The sequence below is a fragment of the Eublepharis macularius genome, chromosome 1, assembly GCF_028583425.1.
Source record: "Eublepharis macularius isolate TG4126 chromosome 1, MPM_Emac_v1.0, whole genome shotgun sequence".
NCBI classification, from domain to species: domain Eukaryota; kingdom Metazoa; phylum Chordata; class Lepidosauria; order Squamata; family Eublepharidae; genus Eublepharis; species Eublepharis macularius.
Genome location: NC_072790.1, coordinates 38916782 through 38935486, shown reverse-complemented (window position 1 = coordinate 38935486; position 18705 = coordinate 38916782). Strand labels below are relative to the sequence as shown.

The following is an 18705-nucleotide window of genomic DNA, read 5'->3' as shown; positions in this document are numbered from 1 at the left end:
GTCTCATGCAAGTAGACATCTAAAATGTTTTTTTTAAAGTGAAGTTCACCCCTGAGAGTGTTTTCAAGCAATTTACATCCTTCATGTTTTCCTTACTTAATTCAAACAAGCATATGACAGGAAAGCTAAATAGAAGAATACAAAAGAATGCAATTAGTTTCTATTAAATCTGTGGTAGGTTTTATGAAGCCCATCTCTTTGCAGTGGCCAGTGATCACAAATCATTTAGACTCTAAAACGGTCACTTTTTCATCTTCCCTTTTAGTTTAATAGCATCAGATAGCTTTCGGAATAAAGAAAACAGCTGGTTTTATAGTCAGGTCCAGTGTGTATGTAAAGTGCCATCAAGTTGTAGCCAACAAAAGGTGACACTCCCCCATAAGGTTTTCAAGTGCCTTGAAAACCTCCATAGGATTTTTAAGGCACTCCCCCATAGGGTTTTCAAGGCACGGTGGTTTGCCATTGCCTGCCTCTTCATAGTGACTTCTTTGATGGTCTCCCATCCAAATATTAAGCCGGACTGTCCCAGCTTTTCTTCCAAGTTCTGACAAGGACAGGCCAGCCTGGGCCATCCAAGTCAGAGCATTCATAGATCTTATAAAATGCTAAATCACATTTAGTTTTGTATCAAGAAAAACCTTTTTTTTTAATTCAGGTTCAAAAATATAAGAGATGTTTTTATGCCTTCTCTATTTTGTACTGCACTCACCCATTATTATTGGGTTTTGTGGTTTTATTTTGACTTAAAGTATAGGTTTTATCTGGTCAGATAAATACAAGTTTAGGACTGCAGCTTGATCCTAATATGTCAGATGTCTACTGAGGCATTAAATACTGGGGTTTGTTAGTATATCTTGTGCATGCCTGAAATAAGAATGATTATTTTATTGATGCAGAATGTCCTTATTTATTTCCTGTTTGCCAGATGTTGTGGGTAGCACTGCTGTAGTGGTTAGAGTGTCACACTAGGATCTGGGAAACTAAACTACAAGAGACAAATTACACGAGGATGCTCACATGAAGGGAGTCGCAATGTTGACCGGGAAGCCAAGTTTTAAAAGACAGATTGGAAGGCTCTGTCCTCAGAGGGTTTGTTTATATCCTCTTCTCCTCCTAGAAGGGGAGGTGAAATTGACAGAGCCTGGAGATGAAAAGGAAATAAACAAACCCTCTAAGGAGCATCTGTAGAGAGGGGAAATTGACAGAGCCTTCCGATCTGTCTTTTAAAACTCGTCTTCCCTTCACATGAGCCTCCTTGTGTAGCTCATCTCTTGTGGTTTAGCTCTTACTGTGTGAGCTTGGGACAATCAGTCTCACTTAGCCTAACTTTCCTTGCTGGGTTGTTATGAGGGTAAAATAGAGGAGGGGAGACCCCTTTATGCTGCCCCTGAGCTCCTTGGAGAAAAAGTGGGATAAAGTTATATTGATAAATAAATAAAAACTGGATCCAATCAATTTTTCCCCTGGTGAAAAGACATTGAGGGGGTTTGACCACAAAAAAAAGTCTGTGCTGCTTGGTCAAAAGCCACATGGGATGGGGGCTATAATAAGGAAGGCAATTAGGTGAGATTGAATGAAAAAAATGGCTAGATGCAACCTATATCTCTGTACAGAACTGGGCCCCCTGCTGGATCAGGAATTGCATATTCAAATACTTGTACATGCGTCCTGCATGATCATATCCCCATATCCGTCACTTGCACAAATGCTTCTGTTGCATGCAGTTAGCCGTATGAGCTTTCAAAGCAGATAGAGTAGAAGGAACGAAACCCTCCTGCTGAAATGATGAAGCAATTTGTTTTGCAAATCCCTGGACTGCAAATCAAACCAAATTGTTATATACAATCAGATTGTTAGGTAGGTTGTTCTGTTATTTTGCTTATGGTTGATTTTGTTTATGGTTACCTATCGTTTCTATTTAAAATCACAGTTCTGCAAATAAGTTGTTCTCATAGCAAGAGGGTTTTTTTCCCCTGATGGATATACTTGGCCAGTAAGATGACTGAATTATTGTCGCCTCCACCCCTCCTCATTGCAATCAGTCTTCCCAAAATGGACCTTCTCTGTTAAGCTTCCTTGTCTATTAAGCTTCTGGTTTTACATCTTAATCATCATTCCCATCTATAACAAGGTCCATGAGAGTCAATGTGATGTAGCAGTTAGCATGTCCATCTGGGACCAGGGACTCCTCAGGTTCAAATTTTCACTCTGCTGTGAAGCTCACTGAGTGACCTGGTGCCAATAGTAACTCTTTTCTCTCAGATTAACCTTCATCACAGGGGTTTTGTGAGAATACAATGGAGGGGAAACCATGGCACAATTCTGAACGTCACAGAGGAAAGCAGTCATTACAATGTTATATATATCTACACAAGGGATTCCATTCTTTCGGTGGGGATGGGTGATTCCCTGCTCCCAGATTCCGCCCCCTGCCACTGCTTACCTGGCCAGCAGGGGGGAGGCATGGGGAACGAGCCTAGTTGGCAAAAAACCTCCAGGGCAAGTTTGCAGCAGGAGTGCTTCCGGTGGGGCGTGACGTCACTTCCTCAAGTGACCTCATTGCTCTGGTGGAGAGCATGCTCCCGTGCTTCACAAAATGGGCTGAATTGACCCAGCACAAAATACGGAAGCACACCTGCTGCTGGCATGATGACATCACTTCTGCAGCAGGAGCATGCACATTTTGTGCATGTACAAATAAGAACCTCCAGGTAAATACCAGGTCTATAAAATAAGAAAATTGTAATCGACTCCCCTTTGAATCAGAAGTCTAGCTGAACGCAATATGAAACTGAAAACGTTTACAAAAACCAGCACAGCGCCATAAGGATTCTATTAATAGGAGTTTAAATTTGATATGTTTTTGTCTCCTTCTCTGCAGACACCTTGCATTTCCAAGACGGAGAATCAGCCTCAAGGATTAGCAACCAGTATAAGGTGGGGACAGACACCCATCAATCAGTCTACACCCTGGGACACAGATGAACCGCCATCTAAACAGATGAGGGAGACGGAAAACCCAGGTAGGCTTTCACTCTTATTTGTAATTCTACTGGGGGAAACTGTTCAAAGCAAATTTAATATGCTCTCTCCAATTACCTTGCTAAATAAGACTTTATCATGAGTCCTTTTCTTAATGCTGCAGCTGCCTTTTCTTTCTAGTTGTAAAGACCCCCTCAGGTAACTCCTGTGTCAAGGCTAATATAAATGTATTAAGATGCCTGCAAGTTCATTAAAGCTTTCTCCTTCACCCTCTCTGTCTCTGCTAGGGTGTTTTAAAATTTAAAAAAGAAGATACTATATAAGATCTTTATGTCCATTTGAAACCATTTGCACCTTCCAGACACGTATCATACATTGTGCAGCGATACCAGACACCTAATTACAATCTCTTCGTAGTGGCCGGAACACCATTATTATACGTGCCAAGTGTTTGTCAGGGAGCCATAAAAACATGTTGGGGGAAAGAGGTTAATTTTCTTGGAAGCCTGTACTTAAAACTGCATAAAGCTTGAAAATGCACAACGCTGTAAGCATGCCATGTTGCTAGTTGATCATTTTTTAAAAAAATTGCACTTGCCTGTTACGTTGTGTCGTTTTTAGGCACTTAGCAGTTTGGAATGGTTCCTGATTCCTTCTACCGGTTTATGGGATATAAAGGGTGGAGGGGGAGCCTTCTATGGAGATCACAAAACATGCTCTGAGAATGCGAGCAACCTTCATAGGAGAGGGAGAACAATTACGCCAGGACTTCCCTTTTTGCACAAATTGTTCTTATGGCTAGCTTTCCTTTTTCCAGGTACAGCACCATGGGTTACAACAGTTGCAGCGGGTAGCCAGCCAACTCTTATTACTCATTCATATGGGATGACTCAGCCTCCGACCTTCAGCCCAGCAGCGAACGTCCAAGCCCCTGTCATTGGAGTTACACCCTCACTCCCTCCACACGTCACCCCTCAGCTTCCATTAATGCCAGCTCATTACCAGCTTCAGCAGCAGCCTTCACAGCCTCTGAGTAACATGGTTGTGAATATGCAAAGCCAGCCTTTGTACACTAACAGCCAGTCCATTACCATGTCTTCTATGACTGGTGTGGGTCAGGTGACTCACCCGGGCCACAGTGCAGTAGGGAATGGTCATATGACTTGTCCTATTCTGCCTCCACCGCCACCTGCTTTGCCTTCGGCTGCCCTACCTAATAGCGTTCCAGCTACCAATGGGCAGGCTGCTTCTCAGCTTCCTGCCAACCAGACGGGCAGCCAGGACAACACAAATGGGGTACAGATGCTACGGACTGTTGGTGTGGGGAAGTACGAGTTCACAGACCCTTGGCACCCGAAAGGTAAGATAGGCCAAACTGTTTGATGGTTTTGTTGATGCTTGGTATTATTGATGCTTGGTACAGAAGGGTTCGTATGCTGCCTTGGGAATGCAACGGGCTGCAGAATTTGTGCTCTTCCAGGGAGCTGTATAAGGGGCAGGCTTGCCAATTAAAGCATCTACAGTGTTGATGTTCCTGGGCCAGTACTCCAGCATCAGTTTCCTGTCTTGTGTTCTGTGGTAGCAGTTCATGAATTAAAGATTACAGACTGGTTTCTATGAGAAGAAAAAGGAAATCTGTGCACTCCTTTTGGCACCGCGTGACACTTCGTAGGGTACCTCAAGTAATCAGAGATTCACCTCTCAACGCTCATGAGACAGCTGTCTCTCTGTGCCTTATGGTTTCTTTTTACTCTTTTGAGGAACATTTACTTGTAAGTCACACCATCTTCTTTCTAACTTAAGTTGTGCTTTTCAGTTTCAGTGGTTTGAATGGCACTTGAGAATTTCCTTCCGTTCAATGGTTAGGGAAGAATTGGGCTCACAATTTCCATTTGATTCTGGAGAGTGTAATTTGCACCTGTCAGGAGCCGCTGAAGTTCTTTTTTTTTCTGTATGGGGCAGCGGTTAGGAATAGCAGTGGAAGGTAGACAGTTGCTCCAGAAAATTATAAATGCATCACATCTGCTTCAGATCCATGTTGGGGAAAAAGCATTCCAGTGCAGTCAGCCAGCTCGGAGGTAAACTTTGGAAAGCCCTTAAATTGTAGCTGGCTGGCACTACTTTTTGGTGGCCATACCCTCCCTCCCTCTCAAAGCTGAACTGCATAATGTTTACTTGGTCTGCAGTTCCCCAGATCTGTTACAGGACTGGGTGTGGACTCTGCATGGGATCGATGTAGCTGTTCATACATGAGCACGCACATACGCGCAGACCATGGGGCGGGGTATCCTGTGCCGTTGGTACATTCTGGGGCATACCCTTGACCTGTTATGAACAGCCTGGGCTGGATCCTACTGTTCTATTCAGTTGGAACTTGCATACTCTTCCAACACAAGACATGTTGGTACATCATTCAGAGTGACCTTGAGCCAGAGGAGAGTATGAGGGACAACAGAACAAAATGGTAGCAACCAACCCAGTATCTCCCTGGTTTATTTAAACTGTAGTAGTGTCTCATTGAAAACTCTTCTGCTTTCTGGAGCCAAATCAGATAATCAGGGAAACACTGCATTCATATAAGTAAAGAATAGCCTGGATGATTTTGTTACTTTTGCCCCAAGATATGATCACTGGTATACCCAGCGTTCAGGTTGAGCTTTTTCCTTGGAAGATAACAAGTTAATAGTTCTTTGACTCCATAGGCTTCTGCAAATGTGAAAAACTTTTTAAATGTGTTAGAAGCGTTAAATGCAATGAAGTGTTAGGTTTGGCATTCAGTATTGTACCAAACATCAGAATGTTGTTTTAATTTAATGTGTGTGTGCTTTTATTTTTCAAGTTAGCCTGCCTCTCTTTGAAAACTATTAATGCTGTACATATGGAATGGAAATAGAATGGAGCTTAAGAAAAATCTATTAAATCAGTGTAAAAGACCACAAAGGCTCCATCAAGTCTGCTAAGCTATTTGTACCCATGTACAGGGCCCACATTTAAATTATATATTAAAACCCTTTCGTGGCTTAATATGAAAGAGATGTCATTACTGTGACATTTCGTTGCGGTGTTAACGAATCTGAGTTCCATTTGTTGCTCTACACATCTATTTCTCAAAAAAAATTTTTCACTCCTTCAAGCTTTTCCTTCTTAACAATATGAGATATCATTGGAAGTTGTTAGCCAGTAAGATACATTATTATTTTTTATTTATTTATTTTATTTTATCGTATTTATATTCCACCCTCCCCGCAAGCAGGCTCAGGGCGGATAAATTTAACATTCCTTAAATTTTCCAAGAAAATTAAAATTGCAAGTAGTTCTTTCCCTTAAAGAAAAGAGAAATATGCCCTGCTAAGAAAATGTCTGAAATGTTATGTTGGGAAGATTATTTTTGTAGCCAAAATTGGATGAAATATTGACCATAAAGGCTAGGTACCTGTTACAGGGGCAAATGCTAGATTGCATTTTTGTGTTTTTACAATTTTCAATTGTAATCTAGATTGGTTTACCAGAACAAATTGCTGACTGAATGGCGAGCACATTAACAGTTATTTAGAGAGCATCTTCCAAATTTTTAATTCCTTGCTGGATGTAACTCAGAACACCAATCTGGCAAGTAAATAAACACTCCTGGAAGGGGGAAGCGCTGGAATAATTGCCATCATTTTCTGCCATTGATTTCTGAAGACAAAAAAACCCAAGACAACTCTATTTTTCCAGAGTGTAACAAAGAAATGTTAAGGGTTAGTATTCTTCAGGGTTCTGCTGTGTGTATTTTTTAGAGTAGCAAGTTCACCCCAACAGTCTTGATCTGATCACATGGCCTCACCGGGGGGAACCATGATTGGCTGGGGATTCCCATTTTGTTTGCACATAGTGGGTGTGTACATATGTATTTAAAGCCAGTTTTCCTTTAAATGTTCCAAGGTCCCTCCATAAAAGCATGTTGGTTTGATTATTTTTGTAACATGAAATGTCCCTAATACAAAATTTTCAAATCTTCAAGGCCAAGTTAACAGTACTGATAGCCCAGGAGATGAGAGGAACTTAGAACACACCCATCTTGTGTAGAGTACTGAAGCAGATACTAGCTTTAACTGATGACAGCTGTCAATGTATTAGCTTTACAATTTTTCATAAATTGCAGGGCAGACAGCTGTTATCCCATGAATTAGATTTTACAAGCTTCTCTATTTACAGTCATCAGCATCTGATTGATTCCCTCTCATTTAATGGTAGAGAAAGAGAGAGTGAAGACTCCATATACAAATGCCTGAAAAATCAAAACTATTTTTTTCATGGGGGGAGTCATTTCTTTTCTCATTCTTAAAAGCTTTTGCTATGAAGCTATAATTCTGCTTGTCAGATCTAATGTCAAACAAATGTGCATATAATCCATTTAAATAGAAGAAACCTTCAATTCAGCAGCCAGGCCGTAAACTTTTACCGTGTTTAGAATGGGATCCCTAATGTAAACTATCTCAGGTTTATAAAAAGAGCTTTTTTTTGTTTTAATTTCCCTCTGAGTGTTTTATATCTTTAAAGACTGGCTAATTTCAAACTCCTACACAACAGACAGCTTCATCTCCGTTTCAAAGCCCGGTATGGCGATGTCATGTAGTTCAAACATACAGACCGCTTCAGCAACAGTTCTTAAAAGAGATTTTCTGTTTCATTTGGGTGAACCTCGGCCAGCATTACCAGAGAGTTGAGCTGCAGGATGACCTTCAAGATCTTTTTCATTATATTCCTGTCATTACTTTCCACCTACCCCCCGTTTTATTGTTTCTACCTGACAATCTCACCTCACACTGAATAATTATTTTGCAGTTCCTTAAATGAAAAGAACATGTCTTGCCAGTCAAACTGATAAGGGATACTGATTTTTTTAAAATACATCATTAGTGAACTGATTTTAAAATTTTACGTTTTGTTTTCCCTAATTATGTTTCATTTGGCTGAGCTGTATTCCTGCAGGGTCTACATTTGAATGTTTTTGCTCAGACGTTCTGTTCTTAATAGCCTATTTCTGTTTTTATAAGTAAACAAATACATGACAAAACAAACCTTCAAAACATAAAAGGTTATGTGGGGATGGTGCTCCATTTGCAATAGGTCAATTGTATTTTCCTATGCGTGACTGAAATTAAGTCCTTTATGTGGTTTAATTAATATCATTTAACTGGTGCGTAATGTTTACATACTACATTATTAAGGGATCATTCTTACAATATTTATTTCCACAAAACCACGTGCCAGATGTATATTTAATTGTACTTGGGAACTCTTATAGCTAGTTGCAGTGGTATGCAACAGCGATATAAAGAGATTTTTAAAGATATTTAACTATACAAAATATCTACACTGTTATTTTAATGACTTTGGGTTGGATACTATTACTCTTTTCCACTAAGTCTTCTTTCAAGAACAAAAGGCTTCCGCCGGCAGAGAATGACTATTTTCTGATGAACAAAGGCTTCCACCGGTGAAGAAATCTCATTTTTTGTTGAAGGAAAACTTGGTGGGAGTCATAAGATCCAACCCACTGGTTTCATATTTATAAAGAGTGAAGAATTGGTGTTGCACATTTATTATTGTAAAGAATTGTATTGTTTTCCTTTTATTAAAATACTCATCGGTTGTTTCTGATACCATTCAAATGCTTGTGCGATTTCACTGGGTTCACCATTAGAAGATGCTTCTTCTGTTGACCAAGAGGTTTACCATGTGGTACTTGTAGCCATGAATGAAAGGAATTGCTGCCGCTTTCCTGCGTGCCCAGTGTTGTCACTTCTCTCAGGCACTCAGAGACCAGGGAGGTCAAGAGACAATAACTGGAATTTAATAGCATGAAGAAAGTATGTAGGTCACTTTTCTCCCACATGGTTTCAGGTTACTGAATAGTGGCTACTGCATGTTTCCATCATAATTGTCACTGTAATGGGTTATTTCCAGCCTCTATTGCAGCTCAGATTGTAATATATCATATAAGCCCAGTGCAGCTTATTTAATGTATTCACAAGCATATGAGAACAATAAAAATAGAATAACAATCCTACAACTGCTTAACAGACTGCAAAGAAATAAACAAAAAACATCTGGAGCCCAAAAAGACTAACAACAGCATATGTACACATTTACGCAACTCAGCAAAACATCTCCTGGAGCAGGATTTTTTTTTTTTACAATGCTTTCTAAAAGCCAACAGAGAAGGTGACCCCAGTAAACTATACCAGAGGGCCAGGATGCGGACTTAAGAGGCCCACAGCTAAGCCAAGGATGATTGTGCAATCTTATGAGATGGTACAGCAGGCTGGCCACATCAGGAGAGATGGTGCTTCAGGTATGTGGATCCCAGATTGCGAAGGACATCAAAGGTAAGAATCGGTACCTTAAATTAAACCTGGAAACAGAATGAACAAGTGCAGGAGTTTAAGAACAACTGTAAAATGTTTATATTGGTGTACTCTTGTTAAAAGACTGGATTTGTGTGGATTCAGTGCTGTTCTCCTTCAACCACTTGATGGCAGCATCCAGGCCCTGGCTCATGACAGAAAGCGACTGGAGACTTGGTCAATGAAATATAAAAGTGGCAGTTGGCAGCATATTGCTTATAGCGTATTGCTTATTCCCAACTCCAAAGATATACATCCTCTTTTTAAGCATCTGACATAAAGCATTGGTGAGCGAACAGAACCTTGCAGCACCCCACAGGATAAATTCCAAGCTCTTGATTCAGCCTGTCTAATGGCCATGTTCTGAATTTGATCAAAGAAGGAGGACTAGAATGCTGTTCTGTACACCTCCGTGCTAGTTTCTAAATGCTTCATTGAAATCGAATGATCCCTCTGTTGATGGATCGGGAAAAACAAAAAGGGATGCCATACACTAATCCATCTTCAAGCAGAATGTGAGACCCCTCTCCTCCATTGGCCCATTCTGATGTCTCTCTGTGGCTTTTTAGAATCTGAATGGAAATGAGTTCTCCAGCATTTATTTATCCTCCAACCGTCTACCTCCCTCACAGCCTGGGAAGGGTGGTTAGGTACCGTCCTTGTTCGTGTGTAAAGTGCCCTGAAGTCACATCCAATTTATGGCAGCCCCAGCAAGGAGGCTTTCAAGGCAAGCTAGAAGCAGAGGTGGTTTGCCATTGCCTTCCTCTGTAGAGCTTCCCTTGGTGGCTCCATCCAGGTACCGACCCTGCTTACCTTCCGAGATCTGATGAGATTGGCCTATGCCATGCCACCTTCCCTCCCCAGTGCAGCTCATCTGCTTAAATCTAGCAGTCTCTGGGATCAGTGATTAAAAAGCCATCTCGGCCTTTGATTAAATCCGTAGTCCTGGTAATATGCTGTCTCTGATAGCTTTCTTTTATAGACCCACCATGTCTGTTTAAACCGGTCATAAGGAGACATTTGACTGGAAATGATACATGGATTTGTACGTTTAATCTGCCTTCTCTGCAGAGATTAAATGTTCATAGATTGAACATAGATTGAGTCTCTGCTGAATGATAAAATTGATCAGTCTTGCAGTTGCAGATAGGAAAATGTAGTGATGAATGACAAATTATTTCTGAATATTCAGCCCCCACCACCGCCAATAGTCCATAAGAACATAAGAACCCTGTTGGATCAAACCAGTGATCCATTTAGTCCAAGATCCTCTTTCACACAATGGCTAACCAGTTACTCTGGAGAGCTAATAACCTAATAATAAAAATAATAACAACAATAGCAATACCTAATTTGCACTTGTCTGGCTGGCCATGTGTGTGGAAACAGTAGCAATTATGGGAACACTTCCTTTGAGCTTTTTTGCCTAGTAACCCAAGTTTTTTCTCTACGTCTTCAGGACTATATTTCCCAGAATCATAGGTGCCAATATCCACCACGACCACTGACTTCTTCCTAGCATGTGCCTTGAGCACAAGAATATCCCGTGGCCTCTGAAAAGTAGTTAACACTTTCAAGTCTTTCCTCCGAGCTATAGTTCATTAATCCACTAAAGCATGCCGCTCTTAACTGAAATCAATTGGATTCAAGTTCACAGGTCCCATTGGTATCAGCAGGGTTTGTGCATATTTACGCTTCTCTAGATTGCACTTACAAGTCGAGTCAAGAGCTTCATCCAATCGGTAGAGTTCTCATTCTTTGTATTTACAGGGAGTTTTCTTAATGCTGAGGATCTGCGTTTCCCAGCACTGAAATGAATGGGGAAGTTATGGAGCTCCTGTTCTGTGCACTGGAGTCTGTTGGATCAGCATGAGTACTTTTAAGACTTGGATGCAAAGTGTTCGTATATGAAAAAAAACCGTAATGGTTTGTCAGTCAAAGCCATGTCCCCATATTTTTGAAATGTCAAATATAAACTGCATAGTATATTCCATGGCAGCAGTGCAGAAATGTGGCTGGGCCAGTTATATAAAATTTTCACTCCAGCAAACACCACCAAATAAGTTTTAAAATGTTTGGTTGCAGAAGGAAAGTAGGAATCAATGAACGCTCTAGCATCTCTGGATTGCTGTCTATTTTTCGCAGTTATGTACCTGCCTGCTCCTAAGTGCCCCAGGGACTAGGAAAATTACAAAGAAAAAAATGTGTTGTTGGAGTTATGTATATATAACATACCGCAAGTCATGGTTCCATGATCTGATGAGAAATGAAATTACTTATTGAGAGAGATCCTGGGCTAGTTCTGACATGCAGCCATCTGATAATTCAAAACAACTCATGTTAATTAAGTGACCACTTCACTTTGGCAAAGAAGCCCTCAACTTCTTTTATGAAATCGGCTGCATGGAATACACAATGTCTTCCTTGAAATCTAAAGCAAAGACTGAGAGCCAAGCTATAAGTGACGCCTTACACAGGTTGGACACTTGTCAGCTTCCTTCAAGTTTTGATGGGAAATGTTGGCATCCTGGTTTTACAGCTTGGCTCTCCATTAGAGCTGAAAGACCAGGATGCCTACATTTCCCATCAAAACTTGAGGGAAGCTGACAAGTGTCCAACCTGTGTCAGGCGTCACTTGTAGCTTGGCTCTCAGGTGTGGATCTGGAAAAGATTGGAGCAGTACATTTGGAAGTTCTCAACACTGGAAGCAACTGGTGTGCTCTTGGCTTGTCTAATTCTGCTGGAAGTGATAGTATCCTTGCATCTCAAACTACATTTTAAAAGAAACCAGTATTCACACAGATGCATCACAATTTAAACAACTCTCTCCTTGGAACGAAACTGAGCCCTGCATTAAAGTTGTTGGGAAAGAAGGAAAAAGAGACATAGGAAAGCCGTGGTGGAAGATGGTGGCAGGAGGTATTCTGCACCAGACTGATCTACTTTTCTGTATGGAGCAGTGATCAGTGGCTTGATCCTGCCTGAAGTTTTACAAAAGAATTAATGTATGCTGGGAGGGGCTGATACAATATATTTATGTGTTAGAGAAAAGATTCAAGGTAGGGGGAAATCTTGCATAACTGATCATGAGAAGGCTAGCTGACAAGTTTGCAAATATAAAATACTACACATAGAGAGGAAAAAATAGCACGACTCAGGATGTGTAAGCGCATAGCTGAATAACTTATGCCCTAATTTTTTTTTTTAAATCCTGCCCTTCCTCTTAGGAACACATGGCAGCATATAAACTTGCCACCTACCTGGTGGTGGCATGCATTTTTCCTCTTTCACTGCCACACTCCAACTGTAGCAGGAGGAAAATGGAGGGAGGACAGCATTGCGTGTGGCGTGACATCACTTCTGGCAAAAACCTGGAAGTGATTTCATAGCTATCCTGTGACACTCTAGGAATTACCCAGATTTCTATGGTCTTTAGGGGAATTCCTAGAGCATTGTGGGGGGTAATTGTAATGACACGTCCAGGATTTTATCAGAGATGATGGCATGATGCTGTCTTTTCAAAGGGTCTGTGCCCCCCCCCAAGTTCCTGCTTTCTACTGGCAACTCTAGCTGTGTATATGGTCACTTTCCCATCTGACCCTCAAAACAATATTGTGAGATAGGTTAGACTGAATTCATCTAGTGAACTTCATGGCAGATTGAAGATTTGAGCCTGGGTCCTACCAGTTGCAGTTGGACACTGTAACTGCTACACTTCATTAAGAGCTGCAGGTTCTCAGCTGCTCCAGGCTGTAGGCATGATGGAAACTACCTCTTCTCCCTGTAATGGCTGTAAATCTGGTTCATGTATTTCATAGAATCATAAGATCATAGAGTTGGAAAGGGGTCTTACAGGCTACTAGTCCAACCTCCTGCCCAATGCAGGAACAGCCTAAAGCATCCCCAACAAGTATTTGTCCAGCCGCTCCTTGAAGACTGCCAATGAGGCGGAGCCTACCACATCCCTAGGCAGCCAATTCCAGTCCATTTAATTCTGTGTGGAAAGTGCCCTCAAATTGTGGCAGATGTATGGCAACCCCATACATGGGGTTTTCAAGGCAAGATTCAGTCATGTGTGGTTTGCTTTTGCCTGCCTCTGCATAATGACTCTGAACTTCCTTGGTAGTCTCCCATCCAAGTACTAACCAAGGCCAACCCTGCTTAGCTTCTGAGATCCGAGGAGATTGGGCAAGCCAGGGCCATCAAGTATTTCATTAGTTAAGATTTAATTATGCCATAGTCTGCTACTCAGTACATGAAAGCTCACCGTTCTTCTCCCTCTAAGAAAAGTTGTTGCTATGTAAAAAAAATTACTTTCCAAGTTGCATCAAAGCTGCTTCCTATGTGGCAAAAGCAAGTGTGCAGAGATCTGATCGAACTGGAGGCATGAAAAATTAGTTGAAATTCTATCAAATGCAGCCTTGGGAAATTAGAAGAATAGGTTGCTTGCTGTGGACCTTTCCCTTGTGATTCGTAATTAGTCTTGGAAGAATACAGCTTAAAAATATTGTTTCTCTCCAATAATTATTTGGATGCATTTTTTCTCTTGGGCATGGGGAGAAAAAGTTAGAGTCCAACTGCTGCTATTTTTCAAAAAGCAGTGACTATGAACGTCCTGACAGATATGGTAGCAACTGCCATATGCTAATGTGTAGATATTTTGCTTCCCTATAAAAACTAAATTACTCTCCTTACTGCTTGGCTATGGTGAGAGACTTCATGGTCCAAATGTATATGACAATTCAACCAGCTTTTTCTTCCCCAATATGGCACAGTACCAAGCATTTGAAAGTGACACTGTATCACTTCGGGAAGAACAAAGCAAAGGTTTTGAGGGGGGGTGTTTTTCAGGTATCTCTGCAAAAGAAATTCCAGTTTTTTGGGGTAGAATAGAAATGGAAGACTTGCCATGAATTGGGGGCTTTAAGTTAAAACTCAAGAATATTATTCTGAATGAGTAGGCAGCTTGCTTACCGCAGTTCGTATTGAGGTGTTTTTCCTGTTAATGCCACAGAAATGTTTCCCAGTTGGAATTTTGCTCATCCTATTGTTTGTTAGGATTCCAGATTATATTGTTCCATGTGAGACTGAGCAAGCATTCTGAAAACTAATCATTTCATAGGGTTTCATTACAGCTTTATGTCTTTAAGGCATTTCATGGACTTTTAAAATTAATTGTTCAGCCAAAGATAAGTGGTCAGATTTGGCAAACAAATGAAAAGGAGGACTGTGTTGAAAGATGGTGAAGGAATGTGGCTTCTTTGTTGTTCTTTGCTGCATTCAAATGTTTTAGTGTTTGTTTACTTGACATTCCCATGTAATATATTCAATAATAAAACATCTTGAGTTACATTCCAGAGATGCTCATTAAAATTAATTTATCACAGTCTGAAATATATCGTATGTCAGCAGTTAATTTAAGTCTTCTTGCAAAAGGGATATTTTTGCCCCAGTACGTTTCTGTGTGTTGCCTCGATATTGCTGCCAAGACATCATTGTCTCCTGGTTGTAGCTAATACATCTTCAAATAGCTGTATTTATTTTTCCATGTCTGTAACTATCTCTCTACATTTTGGAGCTCCTGTTTTCATATTGAAGGATCTGGAAAGAATTTTTTAAAAAGGAAAGCTTACTAATAATTAATGAAATCCATCATATTGAAAAACTGATTATTTCTGTAATTCTTTAAATCAAAGATATCTAGGTTTGTGCAATATTGCTTTTGAGCAAAATGATATCACATATGATAGTGCACATTGAAAGTTATTAACATTGAGAACTCTGTTATAGAAAGATCCATGGAATGTTTTCAAGAACAGGAAGCTTAAGCTGACCTTCTGGGAACACAGAGATTATTGATTTTAAGTTAGGCGCATTTAGCTATACAATACTTTCAGATTTAGATAAAGTCTGCTATGAACTCCAGGAGGCCAAGGCCATTGAATGCTCTGTTGCTTGGAATAAGAACAGTTCTCATTTTTTGCTCTCAAACATATAGTTAAAATACAATAGGGGTGCAAATCACACCCTAAAAATAAGAATGTTGGATATCCAGTGTCAGTAGCTTGCCATTAATTGGGGCTTATATCTAATGTTCCCTGACCTGGATAAGCCCAGGCAAGCCCAGTCTTGTTAGATCTTTGATGCTTGAAGCTTAGCATGGTTGGCCTTGGTTAATAATTTGATGGGAAGACCTCCAAAGAAGACCAGGGTTGCAGAGGCAGGCAATGGCACCTCTGTTAATCTCTTGCCTTGAAAACCCCAGCTGCAGTCTGCACTTACCACCACCACCATATCTGATGTGTCAGAAGAAAAGCCAGCAAACTTAACTACTTTACTCGTGTAAACTATCTGAAGCAACAAGATTTGAATCCAGTGGCAGCTGCTGTATCATAGTGATAAAGTGGCTGGGTTGCTTTTCAGCAGTCTGCTAGTTCAACTCCCATTACTGCCAGAAACTCCATAGGTGGCCTTGGGTAAGCCACTTCTCTCAGCCCCAGTTCCCCAGCTTTTTGTGGGGATAATAATAACACTGACTTTGTTCACCACTCTGAGAGGTCAAATCCACATTACTCATTCTAAGTCGCATGTTCTCCGCATTCCCCACGCAATCCCGAGTGCCGGTCACATTACCTCATTAAACAGACGCATTTCATTTGCATTTCTCCCGAATATGTGGTCACAGGTTTTCAACGGGAGTTTCACAGTGGCTGTGAACGGGCCAATGCGCAATTTACGCGGTTTTTTAAAAAACTACCCCCCTTCCTGTCTCTCCGTCTGTTCCGAGAGTTCCTATTGGCTGATTCAACTTGCAAGTGCTCCGTAGTCTGCAAAAGACTGTTTTTGACTTCATAGCATTGGATTGATTATGCTGTTTCTGAATCAAATCTGGTAGTTTGAAAAATCATTTTGGGGTGAATCCATCCTCAGAACGGACTCGCGAAACTTCCTTTTTAACTGTTTTTTATTTTTTTTATTTTATATTACTGTAATATCGAAATTACAAAATATCGAAATAATGACACTCCAAGGAAGTGAAACTTCAGTAAAATTCAGGCACTGAACTGTCCTGCATAGGAAATGCCCACGAAAGCTTCCCACATGCTTCCAAATTTCCAAAAAAGAAACGGGAGAGAGCCATCAGTGCTGTCAGTGGGGGAAAGAGAGGCATCATTATCTTCAATTATGTTTCTTTATAAGGCAAGATCGAAATAATGGAAAAGTGCGCTCAAAAAAATTTTTAAAAAATGGATGGGGAAAAAAGGTCCCGCCCAAAAAAGCAGTTTTCGAGCAGCCGTGTGACCGGAGGGACGCGCGAGAAAGACGGATTGGAAGCAGGAATGTGAACAAAGAGGAAAAAATCGCGGATTGGAGGCAAACGGAAGATATCCGATAAACATGTGGGTAATGGGTGAATGTGGATTCGACCAGAGTCTCACACTACACATTACAAAGAGCCAAACCACAAGAGACGAATTACACGCAGTGTGTCAGCACAAGTTTACCTGGGAAGTGTAGGAGACTCCTTCCCCCTCCTTCCCCTCTCTGTGAGAGCCACCTGCCAGCTTCAGGCTCTCCTCGCTTGTTGAAGAGCCAGAAAAAGCCACCACCAGCAGCTGCCAAGCTCCAGGAGGAAAACTGGAATGAGGGCATGTCAGAGCAGCAGCAGCAGCAGATACCTCTGTTGTCACTGCAGTTGGAGCTTCGCTAACACGGTGTCTGTCTCCGCAACAGCTGGCATGTGGCTCTCACAGAGAGGGAAAGGAGAGGGGATGGAGTCTCCTACACTTCCCAGGTAAACTCGCACCGACCCACCATGTGTAACTCATCTCTTGTGGTTTGGCTCTTAGTTCCTAGGGATGCCCAAGTGAACCCCATTTCACGTGTCCGTCCACCAACTTTCCATGCACTCGCTCACACAGTCACACTTCAGTTTGCTCCGTGTCACATGTTTGATATCAGTTCCTCCTCAACTGCTAAAAGTATCCCAGTTTCCCCCCTCCTCCCACATCCATTCATTGAAATACAGATCTTAACACTTTCTCACACCTTAAAGAAACGCAAATCGGCAGTTCAAAGGACCCTCCAGTACTTGTTCTCAGAGCAAAAACAGAGTGGAATTACTTGCCGATGCAGCCACAGAAAGGGAGCTCCCATGAAATTGACATTCACGTACATTGAGCAAGAACAGCCTGCACGCAAATTGAGGACTAGTCATACAACCCTGCACTTGAGCATCCCTATGTACTTAGTAACGTGTAGAGAGACTCTGAGTGTGGTACTAATCTGTCCAGAAGAGCAGTATATAAGCACACAGTTATTATTATCATTACCTTAGAGCCCAAGAAGAATTCCAGAGTGTATGCTTTCAAGAGTCAGAATTCCCTTCTTCAGACATGAGTAGGAATGGAAGTCTCTGAGCCTTTATATCCCAGCCCAAGGTGGGTGGGGAGTTACAAGGAAGGGCATCAGGATGTAAAAAATACAATGTGGCTTAATTAGATGGGAGGGGTGAAGCAAAGGATGATGTCAGGATGTAAAAGTACAATGCCACTTGATTAGAGCAGAAATTAGCATCTGTAATGAGATAAGAATCCTACGTCTCTGTTCAGACAAGGGCGGGAGGGTCCATTGTTCTGAATTGATGAATAAACTCAGTTTCAGCAATCTCACACTGTAATATTCCCTTGACGTTTCTCTCTTTGAGGACAGCAGTGGAATGCCCTGGAAGATTAAAATGTTCTCCCACTGGGGTTCTGTGATTTTTTAATGTCGCCTTTGGCTGAGGTATAAAGGCTTAGGGATCTCTATTCCTACTTGTGTCTGAAGAAGGGAGCTCTGATTCTCGAAAGCTTACACTCTGAAAATCTTGTTGGTTTCGAAGGTGCCACTGGACTCAAATCCTACTGTTCTGCTGCAAACCAACACAGCTACCGATCTAAACTATCCGGAGCAAGTTCTCATTTCAGATGTCCTTGGGGAAGCACTTCCTCACCTTTGTGTTGAGAAAGTAGCAAGTGAACTAGAAGTTCCCGATCCAAGTACATATTTGTAGCACTTCCCTTGATTGTAGCACTTCTAATTGCTTGTAATCAGGAATGAATTGTTTTAAATTCACCTGCCACATTCTGTGCCTGAACTTGGGCAGCACAAGCCTGTGTGAAGAACTTGGCATGTGTGAATCAGACTAATAATAGGCCATAGGTGTCTTTAAAAACTAAAATTAATATGGACGTAATAGGGGTGTTAGTGACAGGCACACAGAAGCTTAAATAATTTTTAAAGGTCAAACATTGGGTCCACCCATGAGATAATTTATTTTATTTTATTG

At 41.2% G+C, this 18705-nt stretch overlaps 1 protein-coding gene across 1 annotated transcript in view; it reads left to right on the top strand.

Annotated features, from left to right (window-relative positions):
- Positions 1-18705, top strand: part of KLHL29 (kelch like family member 29) — a 529196-nt gene that overhangs the window by 303327 nt on the left and 207164 nt on the right. Inside the window, exons 4-5 of the mRNA XM_054992668.1 lie at positions 2882-3023; positions 3800-4342. Coding sequence (XP_054848643.1) covers positions 2882-3023; positions 3800-4342 — 685 coding nt within the window. The remainder of the gene's footprint in view (positions 1-2881; positions 3024-3799; positions 4343-18705) is intronic.